The sequence below is a fragment of the Hippoglossus hippoglossus genome, chromosome 14, assembly GCF_009819705.1.
Source record: "Hippoglossus hippoglossus isolate fHipHip1 chromosome 14, fHipHip1.pri, whole genome shotgun sequence".
NCBI classification, from domain to species: Eukaryota; Metazoa; Chordata; class Actinopteri; order Pleuronectiformes; family Pleuronectidae; genus Hippoglossus; species Hippoglossus hippoglossus.
The window spans coordinates 12,106,263-12,124,576 of NC_047164.1; the positions used below are offsets into that span (position 1 = coordinate 12,106,263).

The 18,314-nt window shown below is 42.4% G+C and overlaps 1 protein-coding gene across 5 annotated transcripts in view; it reads left to right on the forward strand.

The window, feature by feature from the left end:
• Positions 1-18,314, forward strand: part of cadm2a (cell adhesion molecule 2a) — a 203,677-nt gene that overhangs the window by 132,049 nt on the left and 53,314 nt on the right. For 4 of the 5 annotated variants that reach the window (XM_034606413.1, XM_034606414.1, XM_034606410.1 and 1 more), the window contains one exon: positions 8,630-8,656. The exons of the other annotated variant lie outside the window; for it this stretch is intronic. In XM_034606413.1, coding sequence (XP_034462304.1) covers positions 8,630-8,656 — 27 coding nt within the window. The remainder of the gene's footprint in view (positions 1-8,629; positions 8,657-18,314) is intronic. 5 annotated transcript variants of the gene reach the window in all.

The window sequence follows — 18,314 nt, forward strand, 5'->3', positions numbered from 1 at the left end:
GAAGAGGAGAAAACACTCTAAAAACTCTATTAAATTAGAGAGCTGTGGATGTAGGGATAAAAGGGAGGAGAATGCGAGACAAAAGAGCGAAAGCTATAGTCAAGGACTTGAAAGGAGGAAGAATCCACACACGTCTTGGAGCCCTTTCTTCTTCCCCTTATCCTTTAGAGCCGTGGTCTCCTGTGAGCTGCTGCCCACTGAGACAGGCTGCGATGGCGATGCCCTAGAGATTGCCTATTGCCATCATTACAAAAGACCCCTTGCACTGCAGCCGCACACACAGCATGTAAATGTGCACGGTATTTTGCTCCTGAACATTCTCACAAAACCTTAACACACACATGCACCTACATGCAAAATTTATTAGGAGTGCACAGACCCACACTCGCTCCTGTTAGAAGTCTATTCTCCCCTCGACCTGCGGGAAAGCCACGCTAACACAATGCCCTCAATAGAAAGGGATATAAAGGTGATGGTTTGAAAATGTGAGGTAACAGCCCGGCGATGAGTGAAGCAGTAACAATCACAGGGAGCTTGCACTGTTTGATGCCAAATGGTCCCTTGAGGGTGAGGCTCACCGGTCAGCTCCCTGCAGAGGCACGGTGAACACTTTGCCAATTTACCATCACTCTAGCCATTGTAATGCAACACAGCACAAACACGCCTTTGTTCACTGACCTTTGAATAATTCAGCTCGAGCAAAATGCTATGACACATTTTTGATCAAAGTCTCACTATCAAGGGGAGGAGGCATTTTCCAGATGCTCCATCGAGGATAAAAGCTTCCCCTCCTCTACACGATCTCTGACTAACGGTATGGATAAAGCCGCAAAACGGAAAACCCCTGATTAATATATGGCATCCATATGTTTAAATTAAAGAGAGCACCTGATGCTGAAACGAACATTGCTGCCATATAGCTCCTTATCCTGTAGGGATTTGACCTCTGCACGCCGTAAAAAATGAAGCTCCTGTTATCTGGAAGTTTTCCTTGGAAACCTCCTGTGCCTTCACCCTGTGACGAATGGCTGGAGATTACAGGTTGGTGACCAGGCATCCGCATCCACTTCCAGGCTTTGTGTGCAGGAAGCCATTTGTTACCCTCAAGGCATCTATCACAATATAACTTCACCTTCTAAACTATTCATTTGAAGAAGCAGTGGAAACAAAAAGCATCTGCTGAATTATGGGCTTTACCTGGACTGTCCGTCATCGAACAGCAGTACCTGTGTGACAGTGAGCGGTGTGTGCTTTTACGTGTGCGTGCACACGTGCACGCGTCCAGGTGTGTCCATCATCCAATAGCAATTCCTGTTTGACTTTTGTTGTTGGAGAGATTCATGGTTTTGATATCCCTTGGGTGTTTTGTGGAAATTGAAATGTGCTACTGGATGCCTGGGGGAATTTCTTTAAGGCTGTGAATGGCAAAATGTGTGTGTGTGTGTGTGTGTGTGTGTGTGTGTGTGTGTGTGTGTGTGTGTGTGTGTGTGTGTGTGTGTGTGTGTGTGTGTGTGTGTGTGTGTGTGTGTGTGTGTGTGTGTGTGTGTGAGGTCAAAGAGCAGTTTTTATAGGATGACCGTGGTCAAACCTACACTTGTTTTATCTTTTCTCATCTCATCCTCTTCACCTCTTCCTTTTACACCATCCACTGCACTATTGTGATGAAAAACATTGCGCACTTCACCTACAGGTCACAGTTTTACAACATCCACATTTTACAGGTTTTATTGAAATTTCCCCAGTTCACGTCCAGTGAATAATCGTAAATAGTATAAGGTCAGCGGTAAACTGCCCAAGGTGAAAAAGGAAAAAAAGCTCACCAATCACTGAGCAGACATATAAAGTTTCTTAGAGAACACGTCTTTTTCAGGGTTTAAGAAATTGGTAAATGTACAGTTGTTCTACAGCAATGCAAGTAAATGAAGCCTGGAAAGTAAATGCAAACGTATTTTTGGATGACTTATAACCCAAAGCCTTAGAAAGGAGGAACTAAACAGTGGCTTCTTGCATCATGTAATGGACAACCTGTACAATCTGCAGACTTGAACCCTACTGAGGTCACTACCTCTGCCAAGGTGGTTATGTTTTCACCCCTGTGTTTGTTTGTTGGTTTGTTTTCTATGTTTGTTTGTCAGCAATGACAGATTTCCACAAAACTTGGTAGAAGGATGGGTCATGAGCCATGGAAGAACCTGTTAAATTTTGGTCTAGATCGGTGGGCAGGTGAAAAATAACATGCATGTTTAAGCGACTGATATTCATGGGTGTGTGCACTTTGGAGCAGATCCATATAAACATCCTGATCTTGTGAATTTAAATGTGGTTTCATAAAGACTGTTGGGTCTTGGCTGAGGTATGTGCTCTTTGAGTGTCTGAATTAAACATATATGTAAAGCAACCTACAAGTCCGACATATTTGTGTGAACTTCTGCAGCAGTGTTGACAAACCTTCTCTGGAAAATGCTTGGTCTCTGATGTTCGCCTGCTGAATTAGTCGAATATGTGAAAATGTTGATTCAATTTGACATTGGAAAATGTAAATTTCAGTAACAACTGGAAATATTGAGATATTCTAAGTATAAGTTTTGACTGGTAGTGTTTATTATTCACAGAACCCTGATAAGAGTGGATTGAAGATGTCAGTGATAGGACGCTGCCATAGCTACAGTCCAGTCAGAGCCTCAGAGGGATTAATGGATTAACGCAGCTCCCGTCTTGGCAGTTTTTTTAGACAAGTACATACTCATCCAGAATTTATCAAGTGCCAAATGAAAAAGTAAAATAATAAATATTAGCTGATAAGTTTTGAACTCATGCAAAAAAAATTCTGGCTTCTAAACAGTCCCCAGGGTCATAATTCATGTTGACTCTTCTTATTTATTCTGTGTGGGCAGGGTTTGGATGTTTGTCAAGCTTGTGCCTGTAATATGAGACAAACTCTTGGCTCTGTGTTTTTCTAGCGGGCCTCTGCTTCTTAAGAAAGATGGCTCCTGCTGCAGAAGTACCTGGCAGCAGACAGACGTACAAAGTGCTAAACAGCCCATCAAACAGCCCGGCTTTACAACACCAGCTTAGCCGTGCTAAAATGAAGGGACACAAACATTTCTGGCAAACGGAAACTACATAGAATGAATTCATGAACATCAATTTGTTAATATTGTTCAGGAGGATGATTGCATTATGAGCAATTACCATACAAATCAGGTGGCTGGCTGCAAATCGTGGTTATAAATACGTCAGAATACAAGACTGATGCCTTTGATTTAAGTCTATTCACTGTATATCTTATGAAACGCACATTTAATCCTCTGTATAAAAGTTTTTCACTCAAGACAAATCACGTCTCTGTGAAAGGAAAGATGAGAAGAAAATCAGAGATCACTCAAAGTCATTTTAAAGTCTATTTATTATTGATTGGCATCACAGATGTAACTTTCATGAGGCACAAAATAAAACTAAAAAAAACTTTTTAGGGTGATTATTTAAGACAATATTTAAACATCCCTTTTTTTCCCCCATCAAAACGTTTAATTTCTCAAAAGGCTCCAGATAGAAGCTCATAGTTCTGGGCTTATTTGTCTAGCAGTGTCCAAATGAATCACCAAGATATATACAACTTCAGAAACCGTGGGGGAAAGATCAGTACAGCGTTCTGTGCAGTACATATCCCACACGGTTCCTCTCATGAAGTCTGCTGTGTGTGAAGGACAGTGTGATATGTGGCAGCATGGCTGTGCTTTCTGTGCATGGAACCAGTGATGTATGCCAGCGAATTTTGTCAAATAAAATTTTTTTGTGGTACACGGTGTGTGTGTGTTGTGTCCAAGTGTAAGTGCAGTGGAAGCGGCTGTGTACCGTGCACATACTGTATGCTTTCGTGGCTGTGTGTGCTCTGACCTTTCTTATAGAGCAGGTGTGAAGTCAAGTGACAGAGAATCTGTGCACTGAAATGTCCCGACATTAAAACCACCAGGTCACTGTCACTGAAACCTCTTCCTAACCTTCTTCCAGACCTGCCGATAAGTTATGTCATCGATTTATCATATTTAGACATGACCTTGATCATTCTAGATGACCCTTGACTTCCTTCCATTCTACAAAATAAATCTACAATATTCTGGATATGGGGACGGCCATCTTGTGCTTTTGATGTCACTTGACACCAGAGTAGTGATCGTGGTTCGTCAACAAAAGGCCACTCCATGCCTGCATGTTGTTAACAGTATTCTGCTTTATTCATCTATCATTAATGTGAAAAGTTGATCACTGTGCCGTTGAACAGAAAATCTAAAAATGAACTGTAGCTCTGGGGCCGATTGGCTGGGGCCATTCACACATGGTGTGATGATGGCGATTCACCAGGTGGTGATTGGTTGGTTATTTCCAGAACGAAAGAAAAATGTTTGCAAGGCGTATTGAATGGAACCACAAACACTGCTGTGGACCATCTTTAGAGGGGATGGAGCAAATGTTATGAAGTGTGTGCATGTGTGATCAACATGTGTGAACTCGTGTATGTGTGCGTCTTTGTGTGCGTTTTGTTGGCTTATGGCTTGTGAGCAGATGATTGTGCCATGGACAGGGTATGTATAATTGTGTTAAGGAGTGGAAATCAAATATGCCGGATTAAATGACAAAACAAACAGATGTGCCTCCCTGTAATGTGAGAAAACAAGGACGTGGTAGACAGATCTAATAAAGCAAGCAGTATGGTGGCAATAAGCTGAGTTAAGTAAGCTTGATTCCATCTATTAACACTGTTTACCATCTCCTTTATTACCCCGAGATGAATTGTGGCATTTAGCAAAAGCTGTGCTAAATCAAATAAGATTTAAATACATTTGCTTGTGTTCCTTCGCAGCCATTTGTATGCTGATGATTCTCTTGAAATCAAATGCAGTCAGGGCTCACAATGAATATGTGTCATAATGGAAATTCTCCTAAATATCGTGTGTGTGTGTGTGTGTGTGTGTGTGTGTGTGTGTGTGTGTGTGTGTGTGTGTGTGTGTGTGTGTGTGTGTGTGTGTGTGTGTGTGTGTGTGTGTGTGTGTGTGTGTGTGTGTGTGTGTGTGTGTGTGTGTGTGTGTGTGCTGATGGCTCCATGTACAGCCGAGTCATAGGGTGACATAGAGTGTGTTAAGGTTTTACAGCAATCTGCTCACCGGTGGAATATTGGTGGGATTCCAAGGGCCCGGAGTACATCAAACATACGGCAAAACAGCTGCCGCCGTACGAAAGATAAGCTTAACTCTCCATCATGCCGTGTGACAGCTCAGAGAGGCGCGCTGCACACATCGATCTCCATAGGCTTTTCACTCCTTGTCAGACGCTGAATATATCTGCCACTTTGATAGAGGTACCCCGAGAGGGGGGGGGGGGGACAAAATACAGAACGGGAGACAGAGAGAGATGCAGGTAAGGAAGGGGTTAATAAAAAAAGGAGAGTGAACAAGAAAAGGCAGGTGAGACAAACTCCTGAATGAGCCTGAGTTGAAGGGAGAGGAAACGAGGAGGAAACGAGGAGGAAACGAGGAGGAAACGAGGAGGAAAACAGGAGGGATTGTTGCAATAGAACACATGTCCTCCCATGAGACTTATACCCCAAGGGAATACTATGATCACTGTTTTGTGTGTGTGTGCATGTGAGTGTGTGTGAGTATGTGTCACAGTAGGTGGTGTCTGTGTGAACTGTCACAGTTTATTTATGACAGCTCCCCGCTGACAGTTGCAGAGACAGAGAACAACCTGCTTACAACTCTGAGCTTTTCTCTTCAACCTTCACACCGTCACTCACTTCTCATTCTCTCATAAGGAAACGAAAAGACAAGTGTGTTTGTTAATGTGATACCTAGACCAATAGCTCCAAGCAGTGTTTTGTTAAATAGTTAAAAACTGTCAATCACCAGGTATTTGCAATGATCAGTCATATAAAATGTATGTAACAAGGTAACCTTTCCTCTTCTTTCTGTAATGCAGATTTAAGCTGCACCTGCAGGAGAGAAAACTTCATTCAGCTCAGTCTGAGTTATCTCCTGTACATGTCAGTGGGCCTTGTTTTACCTCTAGATAACAGGTTTTGAAAGCCAACCTTCTCTAGTTACTATTATCACACTATTATTATCACTCTCAAGAGACCATGAAATGAGGTTAAAGCTGCCTGACGTGGTTTTTCAACCACTAGGGGGCAAACAGATTCCCCCTTACAGCAACTAAGGAACTGTTCAGACCTGGTATTAACATCCATCCTGAGAGATCCACAAATCATGGTTTTTACATTGTACCCAATGACAATGTTTGTGTGTGTGTTTGTTTGTGCAAGCGGAGTCAGGAGGACTGAATGAATGAATGAATGTCAGCAGCTATGAAGAAAGATTTCACCAATTTAAGACAAGTATCAATCAGTATGTGGTGGTCGGGGTTGATAAATCGGAGGTGGCTGCAAACAAATCAACATTTGGACTGAGAAGTGTAGAAATATTTTTAACCTGTAGCGAGCCCCCAGCTGAGTAGGCGGCCCTTATGGCCCAGGACGCAGTTGCATGCGCACGACTAAAAGAATATGGCCACGTGTGAACATGCAAACAGCATTCACCTGTTGAATGTGCAGCAAGTCCGATATTCACTGGTGAGACAACAGAAGAAACAGGAATTCCAGGAGCGTGTCGGCTTCAATGTTTAGAGAAACAACCAGATTAAACTGTATTCAGGGACCAGTATCGTGTTTCATATATTCTGTCCGATCATTAGTATTGTGAGAGGTGTCCATTGTGTAATTAATTGGATTCTTGGGTCTCTCTGTCTGTATCTGTTATATAAACACAGCTGTTATTACGAGTGAAAAGCTGCAAATCCTGTTTTTTTTCCCTCTGTTTGTCTCCAGGATCTGTCTTTTTTTCCTTCTTCTTTTGAGTATTGACTGGGAGAGATCACAGAAGCGCTGTTGTGACAGCAAACTCGTACCTTGACAGCAGCGATGAAAGGCAGTGAGGGAGCGAGGTCAGACTTTGCTTAGGGAATATTTCACAGAGCCATCAGTTCCATGTAGAAGGCGGTGTTGGTAGAGACGTGACACCCGCTGACCTGTTTCTCTGCCAGTTCCTCTATCTCTTTACCACTGACACAGCAGCAGCGTGTGAAATCTTCCCCAGCCGCCTGTGCGTTTGCATTTGTGTACGACATTGTACGAGAAAAACTCTGAGAACCGTTCTCTTATGTGATTGTTTTAGCCTTTTGTTCCAATCTCAATTGCTCCGCGCGATGTTCTTGAATTCTGAAAAATTACAAGAAATGATCCCTTTCTCTCTTTTGCACTTTCCCTTCCTCACTCTATTTCTCTTACCTTGGCAAGCTGTGAAGTAGTGCTAATAGAACATAATCATTTCCATCAGCAAGTGAGAATTGGCTATTAGGATTTAATAGCACTCAGATATGAACAAAACAAAATGTATGTGAAAGTGGTCAGACTATTTAGCATCTGGTTTGCATCTCAGGGGGAGTTTGAATAAAGGTTGTTATGTTCCAATCTCAGTCTTGAAATCCATTTCAAGTATGTTTACCTACCAACATATACAATTCAACATTTGTTATGTACAATTGGATTGATTTCAAGATCTGTAAATCTAGAGGAAATCGTGAGACTCTTTTATAACCTGCAGACTGTGCACCTGCAGTTAGATTCCCTTTGTTCTTCTCCTCTCATTTCAGGCTCACTGGAGGCATTCCAATAGATCCATCAATTTGGCAAAGCAGTGTGTGTGAAGCATAAGAATCATTCCCTTGGGACGCGCACACACGAAAACACAGGCACATGTGCACACTAATAGACAATCTGGGTTGTTTATTCGGCTCTCCTCTTGTGTTTTCACCAGCAGGATGTCTCGGAGGCGATGCTCCTGTTGTCGGTTAGGTCCTCTGTGTTGTGGTTATCTTCGCCTTTTGTACATGGTTTCATTTGCTCCGCGTGGTTCTCTTTGAACCCTCCCATATGATGGCATATTCTCTGCTACACCGCACTCCTGCCAGTGCATCTCCTCGCTGATTACAGTGCTGTCATTCACAGCCGTTTATGATATCCAGCAGTCTGTCCTGAGAACATGCGCACACACACACACACACACACAAGAATCATGACCTCCTGTGTGTCCACATAAAACAGACGTCAGCCACTGTAAGAGATGTCTTATGATTTCCACAAGAAATCAAATGAAGCACGGCATTCACTAATCAACCGCATGCTATCTACAGTATGTCCTGATCCTTATGGGTCTTGCAAGCTCATTAGACGGCAACAAGCTTCCTCGCATGATCCAGATGATGTGACGCTACCAATTAAAAGGTGCCACGCTGTAAGCTCTCAATTTGCTGATGAGCTAAATCAGGACATTCTCTTTCAGGGTTGAGCGATCGGAGGCAGGGGTCGGGGTGGTGGGGGTGTCAGCACTCTTGATTGACATTCAAGATAGAGAGACTACGCTCTTCTCCGGTACAGACACAAGCACACTGTTCCTCCCGCAGTTATCTAATCAGCTGCTCTGTCTTCTGTCTTTGTCCTCTCTCCTCTCTCTGCTTTCTGGCGTCTGCCTCTCTTGCTGTCCATCCGACCCCTCTCTTGTCTACTTGGGGATTCCAGTGATGGCTTCAAAAGGCAAAGTTCGAGGTGAGTCGTGGCTGCGCTTCCCCCCCGCTGCTCCCTCAGCCTTACAAATCTCACATCAGAGGAGTCAAACAGAATTAATTCACCCGGGCTGGATTTGCTTTAACAGATTTGGCTGACATTTCTGATTTGGTTGCTTTTATTTTATTTAGTTTTTCTCGTTTTTGTTTGCTTGGTTCCAAAACTATATTTTTTGCCTCAGCATTCATTACAGATTTGAAATGCCCTGTTTTGTTTTAATGGGGGGGCACTGACCACAGCTGAAATCTGATTGGCTATTGAAGTGACCCTATCCTTTCAGTAGTCTTGTTTTTAATAAACTTGTCACTTACCAACAATCCTAACAACAAATATGACAAGTTGTTAAGAAGTTTTATTTGAGTATTTTTGAAGCACTTGATCAAGGAATGGGATGTGTGGCTTTGTTCAAAGCTTTAGAGCGAACGGTAAACAAGGAATGCCTTAAATGTGCACCTTACTGAATCAGGTATTGTGCATGGATGTTGGCCTTATAATTGGCCCCTCTGTGTCAATTGTGGCCCCTCTGTGGCCCCTGACTTAGATAAATCTGAGATCCGCCCCTGTTTAGTGTGGTTTAGTTAACACACTAAACAAGCCTGTGTAATGTGTGTGGTTAATTCGCTCGGAATCAGGATGTGTGTTCTGGTTTTGAAGCGGTAGCACATGAAGCTCACATGTATCACGAATTGCGCATAGTTTTCTTTTGTAAACATTTGCTTTATAGCATTAACTTTAAAGAGGTTATTCCGAGGTCATGAGATTGTTAAATCTAGATATATAATATTCATATCGGCTATTTAATTGTGTTATTTTGTCCTTTATACCTTTGTCAGAGACTGGGAAGACGGCAGTAAATGACAACGATCACAATCTCCCCCGTCGCTCTCTGTGTCTGCAAGATGGCAGTGTGTAACTGAGGGAAGGATTATAGATCAGAGAGAGGGTGTCAGGGAGGAGAGGCAGGGTGTTTATTTGAGAGGAGATAACCTGATTATATTCAGCTGCGTGCTTCAGTAAATATCCCACTCCAAAACTAAGAATTTAGTCAACCACGACTTTATTCTCCATCTGTTTAGCCGCCGTCTTTGGCTGATGATAACAGAGGAGCGGCTCTCGAATGCAGTCACTTCCTGCACAGAGTCGTATTGATGAGTCAAATGAGAGGATTTGCGTCGGCTCAGAGGAGGCAAACATAAGAAACAGGCCGAATGTGTACATCGAGTCATATGTGCCAGATTTCAGCCATTTGAATCAGTGATGGACTTGATGCAGTAGTTATGTTGAGATGTATAGTTTTTCTTTGGTAAATCAAACATTCACAATCTGAGCCAAACTTGCAAAAATATGAAATGCACCAACAGGAAAATATATGTGCTGAAAGAAAAGTGTCATTCAAGTTTGTACTCTAGAAGAAGTTCATTTCAGATATCAGATTTATCCTCTTTTTGCTCATTTGCTTCAATTGGACTCACAAGTACCATCAGGAAGATGCCTCACATCCTTTCATTGTTGTTCATGAGTGCTCTTCACCATTTTTACATGTGGTTCATCTTCGCCAGGGAACTGTATTTAAAAAAGGTACATTGTGCACTGATCAGAAAGGAGCTTGGCTTGATCACGTTCTTGGGATGAGTCCCATGGTCTTGCTCTAACTCTGTCTTCTCCTTCAATATTGTCTATTCCCTCCTTCTCCTCCTTTTCAATCAGGTTATTATTGAAACTGGGTTATTTTTAGAGCATGTGACAATGTAATGACGGTTGCAAATGAGTGTGAAAAAGGACCTTGTTGAACACAACAGACGGATACATGGCATCTCTACATTCTGCGTTCATGAATATGTGTCTGTCTTTGTACAAAGAAAACAGTTGCTAGGTGTCTTTTTGCTTTGAATCGAAAGCAATTCGGGTTAAAAACATGCCTGAATAAAAATCCTGGATCTGCCCCTTTGTCCAGGTCTGCACCAAAATGTAATGGGTTTATTCTTGGCCCATGTCCCAATTTCAAGGGAATCTGATCAGTATAGTTGTTGTGTAATGCTGCCAACTACCAAACATAAATGAAACCATAACCTCCTTTGTGGAGGTAATAATTCCTTAAAATAAGGGGTTTTCAAAGTCTGACAGACACTTTGGGTCCTACCTCAGAGAAAGAAAAAAAAACACCCATCATAAGATCACATCTTCGGGGGAAGGTTGGTAGAAATGCGAGAGATGTCTTTGTGAACGACTCGCAAGTGTTCTCATCACCTAGCAACTCGAGGCGAAGGTGTGATTACAGACGTGGCGAAGGTAAAAACACTGCATTCACAATATAACACCATTTGTATTAAATATCGGCTCAGGCCTGTATTTGTTTTGTCTTTGGCACTTCCGCACCAGTCTTTTGTTTTATGGGACCTGTTGGTGTGATTTTTGTCAAAAAAAAAATTGGCTGGTCTGTTGTGTCACAACCACTTGAGCTGCTGACCATGCTAGTGATCAGCCCATGCTACAATAAAACAAACTTCTCGTTGTTTGTAGAACATCGGACTGGTGCCTTGCATCGCAGTTTGAAAACCTCTGCTGGGATTAGTTTATACTTCTACTGACCAAGGCAAATTCATTTATTTTTAACCACACTCACCGGAGCAGGTTTTGCCGTTTGAAACACACGGTCCACGCTTTCACTACCTTCGTCACACAATTTAGTTCTCAGATGCGCTCATCCCGGGGTAGACCCGTCTGAGTTTAGCTTTGAGACGAGATCTTCAGTGTCAACCCTGACTGGAGGTTCTGCTAAAAGAGCAACACTGCAAAGTAAGTCTGACACACAAGCCAAATGCTAAGAGCTGTTTTTTAAAACTAGCACTTTCTGCTCACTGAGTCTTGCAAAATCCCCCCGGGGGCATGAAAGCATTTCCCCAGATCCCTCTTAAATGAAGAGTATCTGTCAACACATCACCGCACATTAGAGAATCACACTGTGTCATGTTGATTTGGGGAATTTGGGAGTTTTTGGTGGCAGCAATGATTAGTTTGATTTCCCTCGTGAATGCACCCAGTCCCTGAGATCATCCTGTTCTCACCCCGTATTAAAGCAGAAGAAATAAATAGCTTCCTGTGATAAAAAAGGTTGCGACGTTAAGCACATTTCTCCACCACATCAGTCAGAATATTTTTTTTTGAGAATTTCAATAGCCACAATAAATCAGATTTGTCCCCGGCCTTGTGCTTTTTACGATATTTAATTTACAAAACTCGCTAAGCCTGCAAGCGTGTGGATGGCTGCTAATATTGCGTTCCCATTGCTTGGCTTTATATTTAAAGAGGGAATAGAGCAGAATATTTGATCGTGCACACACTGTATGTAGTCAAAGCTTTTTGCCTTCTGTGTCCTTGTAACACCTAAAATAGAACAGATGAGACTGGGATTTTGCCATATCGAAAAAGGATGAAGTGAAAAATAACATTTACTTAATATTTCACTTCTCACTTTTACACACACAACCCACACACACTATCTGCACTTGCATAGAGAAGCAAGCACATAGAGAAACACTTACCTTCTTCTTACGTTTTATGCAATAATCAGGGGAGCATATTTCTCGTCTTAACATCTTGAGCCATGTATAAAAAACGGGTCCTCTTTGCAGAAAAGGAAGCATCTAAGACTTTGTTCTCTTGTTTTTACACTTGCCTCACTTGTTTACTCCATTCCCTCCTCCCTTACTTCCGCTTATCTGTCAAAATATGTACCCCTGTCCTTACCGCACTCGCCTTTGCTCTCAGCTTCTTCTGCTCGCTTTTGCTAGCTGGAAGAAAGCAGCGTATTAAGTATTTATGAATGCCCGCTTTACCTCTGTCATAAAACCATGAGATGTCTGCCCTTGACTGGTGGAGAATAGTGAGATCTCAGGCCATTTTGGACGGAGCGAGCTTGAACTCAGATGGCTTCCACGCAGAGAATGGGCAGGGGTTTATGTATCTGCCCTTTAAATTGATGTTGCTGAATCAAGGGCAGGAATACTGGGCGAGTGATAATAGTGTCTGGGACCATGTCTGACCACCAACTTGAAATTAGTGCGTGGGTTTTTATAAGCAGTGGCATATACAGTGGGTTTGGTTTCTGAGAATCAACAAAAGTTCAAACCGAGGCAGTTTTTCCTCAACAACAAAAAGGGAAAAAACAGAGAAACAGCTGTATGCTTAGGCTTTTTAAAAATTATTTTTAGTGCTATCATAGGCGAAATCCTTTCCCGGATGTTTTGTCACTCCCGTGACATTGTCTGTTAATTCCTTTCACAACCCTCTACTGGGAACATCCTCACCTACCTCAAAAACAAGCCAAAAAGACCTGTGTACACCCTGACAGCTTGTGGTTCATAAAAAGAACGTCCTCTGTCTGTCACTCCTCACCGTGCTTAAACAACACCTAATAGCACCACGGAGGAATAGGTGATGTTTTGTTGATCGGACTCCTGGGGTTGTGTGTTGGATGTCAAAATTTGCAATGGCAGCACCAACAGCTGCCCAGTCTAATTACTGTACTGTATGTAGATCACGACAGCACCGCCGTAGCCAGCTTCTCTGGTGCCGGGTAATTAATTTCATATCTCCACATCAGAAATGGCTGTCCTGAGGTGGTTGTATGTGAGCGCTGAATACAAAGGTAGCTCAGCCCTCTGCAGGGGTTGCATTCAATTTGCTCACAGCAGGAGTCTTATCAGTGTCAGAAGAGCAAGTTTAGTTTGGAATGTGCCTGTGAACACACACACACACACACACACACACACACACACACACACACACACACACACACACACACACACTAAATATAAATAACATACAGTTCACTCACAGACACGAGTGGAGCAAAACAGAAAAACAGAACGTTTTATCACTTCAATAGAAGAACTAGAATAGATAGAACACACACTAAGCCCATCCCAGTTTTTTCTTTTTTATTTGCATAATAATATTGTGATTTATAGAAATATGTGTAGCTCAGTGTTTTTATTAGACTATTTTTGTAAGAGATACAATTTTTTACTGCATATTGTTTATTAATTGAATGCATGAGATATACATTCATCTATCATGCCTGTATACCTTGATTGTTAGATAATAGGTAGTGGTAGCATTTTTTTGGAATACACCTGGTTTATTACCCCAGTTGTTTTCCAGGCAGTTTTCAGATGCCTTCCATTCTGCTCTGACTAAAGCTCCCCCTGCTGGCCCGTGCACAGAACACCTGTCACAGCATTCAATTCCACCTGTACGATGATCTTTCCCCTCAGTCCAGCCTCCTGAGGGCAACCACTGAATGACTCTGTTTTTAGATTGCGGGGCGTTGGACTATTTGAATAGTTTAAAATCTCCAGCGTGACTTCAACACAGTCCATCACTCCTCACTCCTCTTCGACAGCGATAAACATGTTGTCAGTCAGTGACAGGCCCCATCAGTGGTTTGCCTCCTGCCTTCAAGACAGAAGCATCTCTGTCATCCTCTTCCTCTGCATCCATCAGCTGTGGTGGACCACAGGGCCCCGTTTTAGGCCATTTTTTGTTTCTCTTTTTATATGGCTCCTCGGATGAGAAAGACAGAAATATCTACAGATGAAACATTTAATCTTCTCTGTGCCGTTTTTTTATTTCTAATTCTTGTGATTAATACAATTCTCCTTATGTAGGAATGAGTCAGTAATGTTACGTCTGCATCTGGTTTCAAAATGCAGCAGCTGGATTTCTTACATGGCACCAAGCAGAGAGACCATATCTCCCCTGTAGTGGCTTCTGTTGACTGGTTACCAGTGAAGAGCTGAGTTGCTTTTAAGATTATTTTATGTTTTTACAGCACTCCATGGCCTGGCATGAGGTCTCTGAACTCCTCATTCCCTTTTTTCTATTTACAGACCCCTCAGATCTGCTGACTAATCACTGCTCTCCGTTCCACGCACCTACTTAAAATCCAACTTGGTGAAGCAATTTCTGGCTCTAAATCATGGAAATGTTTGACATACGCTATTAGATCCTCCACTTTAACTAATTCATTTAAAACCTATTCTCTTTGTAGACAGGACTGGATACATTTTTAATTTGCTTGTTTTTTCTATGTGAAATCATGTTGTAGTCATGATCATGGTTTTGTTAATGAGTAAAGTAAAGAAGGTCATTGTTGCTGTTTGGACCTTGATGAGAGCATAAGGCCAAAATGTAGGACTTAGATTGAGCATTATGTTGTTCAGCTAAAGAAGAAGATAAGATCAAGGCTATTTGAAATCCTCCTCCTTCACATTGTCAAGAGGATACCAGCAGTAATCTCATTGACTTAAGATGCTCCTTCACTTCAAGAGCATGTGCAATAGAGACATGTTACACTCAAACATCACAGAAAATTATATGTACAATTTTAGCACTAACATTTGTTCTTGGATCTATATAAGATTAACAGAGAGCATTTTCACTTTATAGATTTAGGCTGTAGTTAATATAATTTGAGCGTACCTGTTTCTCTATTACAAGCAAGTGTTGTAAATGTATTAAATATTGTTTTCATCAGCACAGAATATTCTGACTTACAGAGGACTAATGATATATGAAAGCTGCAAATGTGTGGGTACCTGCCGATGCCAAGTGTCAAGCCAGGCTTCACTTCCTCATCTGCTTTCAAGAGGTTTAAAAGATAAATTACATATAAATCCGTAAGTCCCATAGTGCTGATAGATAGTTTAGTCACACTGGCGATTACTGTTTTTCACAGGTACATGCAATTTAATTTCAATGTGAATACCGGAGGCTCGCTTTTCACGTTAGGTCTAATAGCTTTAGAAAATGTTGATATGTGCGACACGGATTTGGGATGCATATCTGTAGAAGGCGTGAAAAAGGTCATTGCAGTGTGTGTGTGTGTGTGTGTGTGTGTGTCTGTGAGTGTGTGACATGTTCCCGAGAAACAGGGAGGAGTTTGTGTGAAAATTGCCACAGTGGGAGGAAGAGTCCCCACAGCGAGGGCAGGGAGTGATGATGCACTCGTCTGATAAGTTGCCTTCTGTTCCAGGAAGTTACTAAAAACATTTTGTCGTCCATATTATCAACTGAAATTGGTTCTTGAAAGAAATATGGAATTTCTAGCACACTTGTACTTTCGGCAGTTTGCTGATACTCTCAACCAGCGAGGAGGTTGTCGACACGTTTTCTCGGTCAAGGACACACGGCCACTTGATGAATTCATCTTGAGATGATCTTGTGCCATTGGACAGTCTCTGCAATCGCCATTCCACCCAGCTGCCTCACACTGAGGGGCTTGTGCACCCAGCTGCGTGGCCACCTGTGTCACCTCATAGACACTAACTGGCCATGGCAAATGTTTCATGTACTGTGTAATCTTTTGCATCTCTGTCATGATCACGTGAGAGCGATGCTTTACGAACAGTAAGACACTTGAAGTCATATTATACAGTGTCAGGGAGGAGATAGAGAGGTATAGGCTTTGATGCTGGTATGGTTTCAAACACAGGTTTTTTAACACATGATTAAAAAAAACAAAGACTACAGCATGTTTTCATCATGTTTTTTAACCTTTAATTGAAAATAAGTTATAGTAAAAATTAAATATTATCTTTTAAGGCAATGTAAATCTTTTACACATACTTGTGTTTCTCAACCTGCCTGTTTTTCGACTGGGTTGTTTGCTTTGCCTGTGGTGATGCTGCAGTAATTGAAGAGTAAAGACCGGCTGCAGAACCCTGAAGAACTACCGCTGCTGCACAAATAGCTGTTCACCTGTATATTCAAATTCTGGTGAAGTTTGACTCAGTAGAGCCCTGACATGGATAATCAGTTGTTGTTGAACGCGCCCGTTGTCATGATCAACAACATCACTTACTTTGATGAGTCCCAGCCGCCACTGCTACAGAGCACTGGTCTGTTTACCCAAAGTTTATTACTATTGAATACATCGCGTGTCCAAATCGCACCAAATTCAACACTCCACTTCCTTGGGCCCCTTGACAATACACATGTCAAGTGTGAAGCCGATAATACGAATGGCTGTCGAGTTATGCGAGTCACAGACAAACAGAAAGAGATTTTCTGGAATCATTAGACAGATGTAGTTTCAAATATGTGCATTTCATGTACCAGCTTATTTTTGTAATACAGATTATTTCCAACATTACGTCTGTGCTAACTTTCGGTTCTGTCTCCAGATAATGCGGCAGATAATCTGCTGCTGGCTCGTCGACAGCCTGTCCGCTCCTCCTGCTTTTCATTCTCGCTCGTTGTCGCCAGATTTCAGGATTAACTTTGCCGTTTTATTTTCATGAGAGATTGAAATTATGGTTAACATTGCATCAGGCCTGAGCCATAATAAACCGGAATTATCCATTAAATTTAGATCTGCAGTAATGTGATCCCAAGTCTGCATTTATCGGTTATGTTCCGCTGGCTTAAAAGGTGACTCAGCTAATCAAAACCACGACCTGGCTCTATCCATTTTGTAATCCTGTATTCCCAGCCATACATCATAGCTCTACAGCTCAGTTGAGCCGCAGTTCTGCTATAAAGGTCAGTAGCTCCGGGCTGTCCGTCTGTCTGCCTGCATCTCCCTCTTTTTCTCTGCTCCTTGAATACCTAAATAAGAAAGGTTAGTAGACTCAGCTGCTCTTGCTTGAAAGGTCATGTCAGAGAGCAAACAGGAAGCATTCAGAATTCTCTTATCACTTTTATTTGTTTAGTAGTTTGCTTTGGAATATGTTCTGTGTCTGTGAAAGTGCCTTTGTGTCCTGTGAATATCTCTCCTGGCTGCACTGGCATTTGTACCTTTTGAGTTGTTGTATTTGAGAAATACCCGGACACTGGATGCTGTGCGGTGGGAGGCACGAGTCCAGATGATTGTGCGGAGGATTTGCGGGCAGCCTTGATTAGTAGCCATTTCTTATACTGGGGGGAGGGAGGCTACTGAGTGGACCCATTAAAACTTAAGACTCAGCTCATCGAGGGAGACAGCTGTGTGGAGGGTAAAATAAAATCTTTTTTGTCTTTAGAGGAAATAACGATTTGCTGTAACCCCCAATGCAATCACAACTGCGTTAGTATACTATTGAAGGTGGCATATATATTAAGCCAAATAAGGCTGAGCAAATTGAATTATGTCATTGCTTCATAATGTCATGCAGACGCTGACCTGGCTTACCCTCGGCACGTCAGTCAACGTAGGGTGCAATTAGAGTCACCCCTCTCTCCATGAGACACAACTGAGCAGAAGAACCGAGGTAGGATCGAGATAAATCTGAAAGCCCGAGGAGCATCGGGGGAGACAAAGAGAATATGAAAATGAGCGACAAAGAAAGTGGAAACGCCACCCTTCAGGGATCAGCCAGAGGAGGAAACGTGACAGAGGCAGCGAGGGGAACAGAGAGGAGGGAACTGCAGTGGAATGGATGTGGATCGGAGAAAAGATGGAGCGAGAGAAGACTGAGAGTGGGAGAAAGAGTGGAGAGGTGGAGTGAGGGAAGGACCTAAATTTAGACATGGAAATCAGAAGAGAGCAGCTGCCTGCTTCCCTCAGGAGATACATTTAAATCAGGTCTGGGTGGCCAGAGGGGGGAGAATGGAAGAATCTACTCCGCTGGTCAATTAGGCGCACAGACCACTGCGCTCC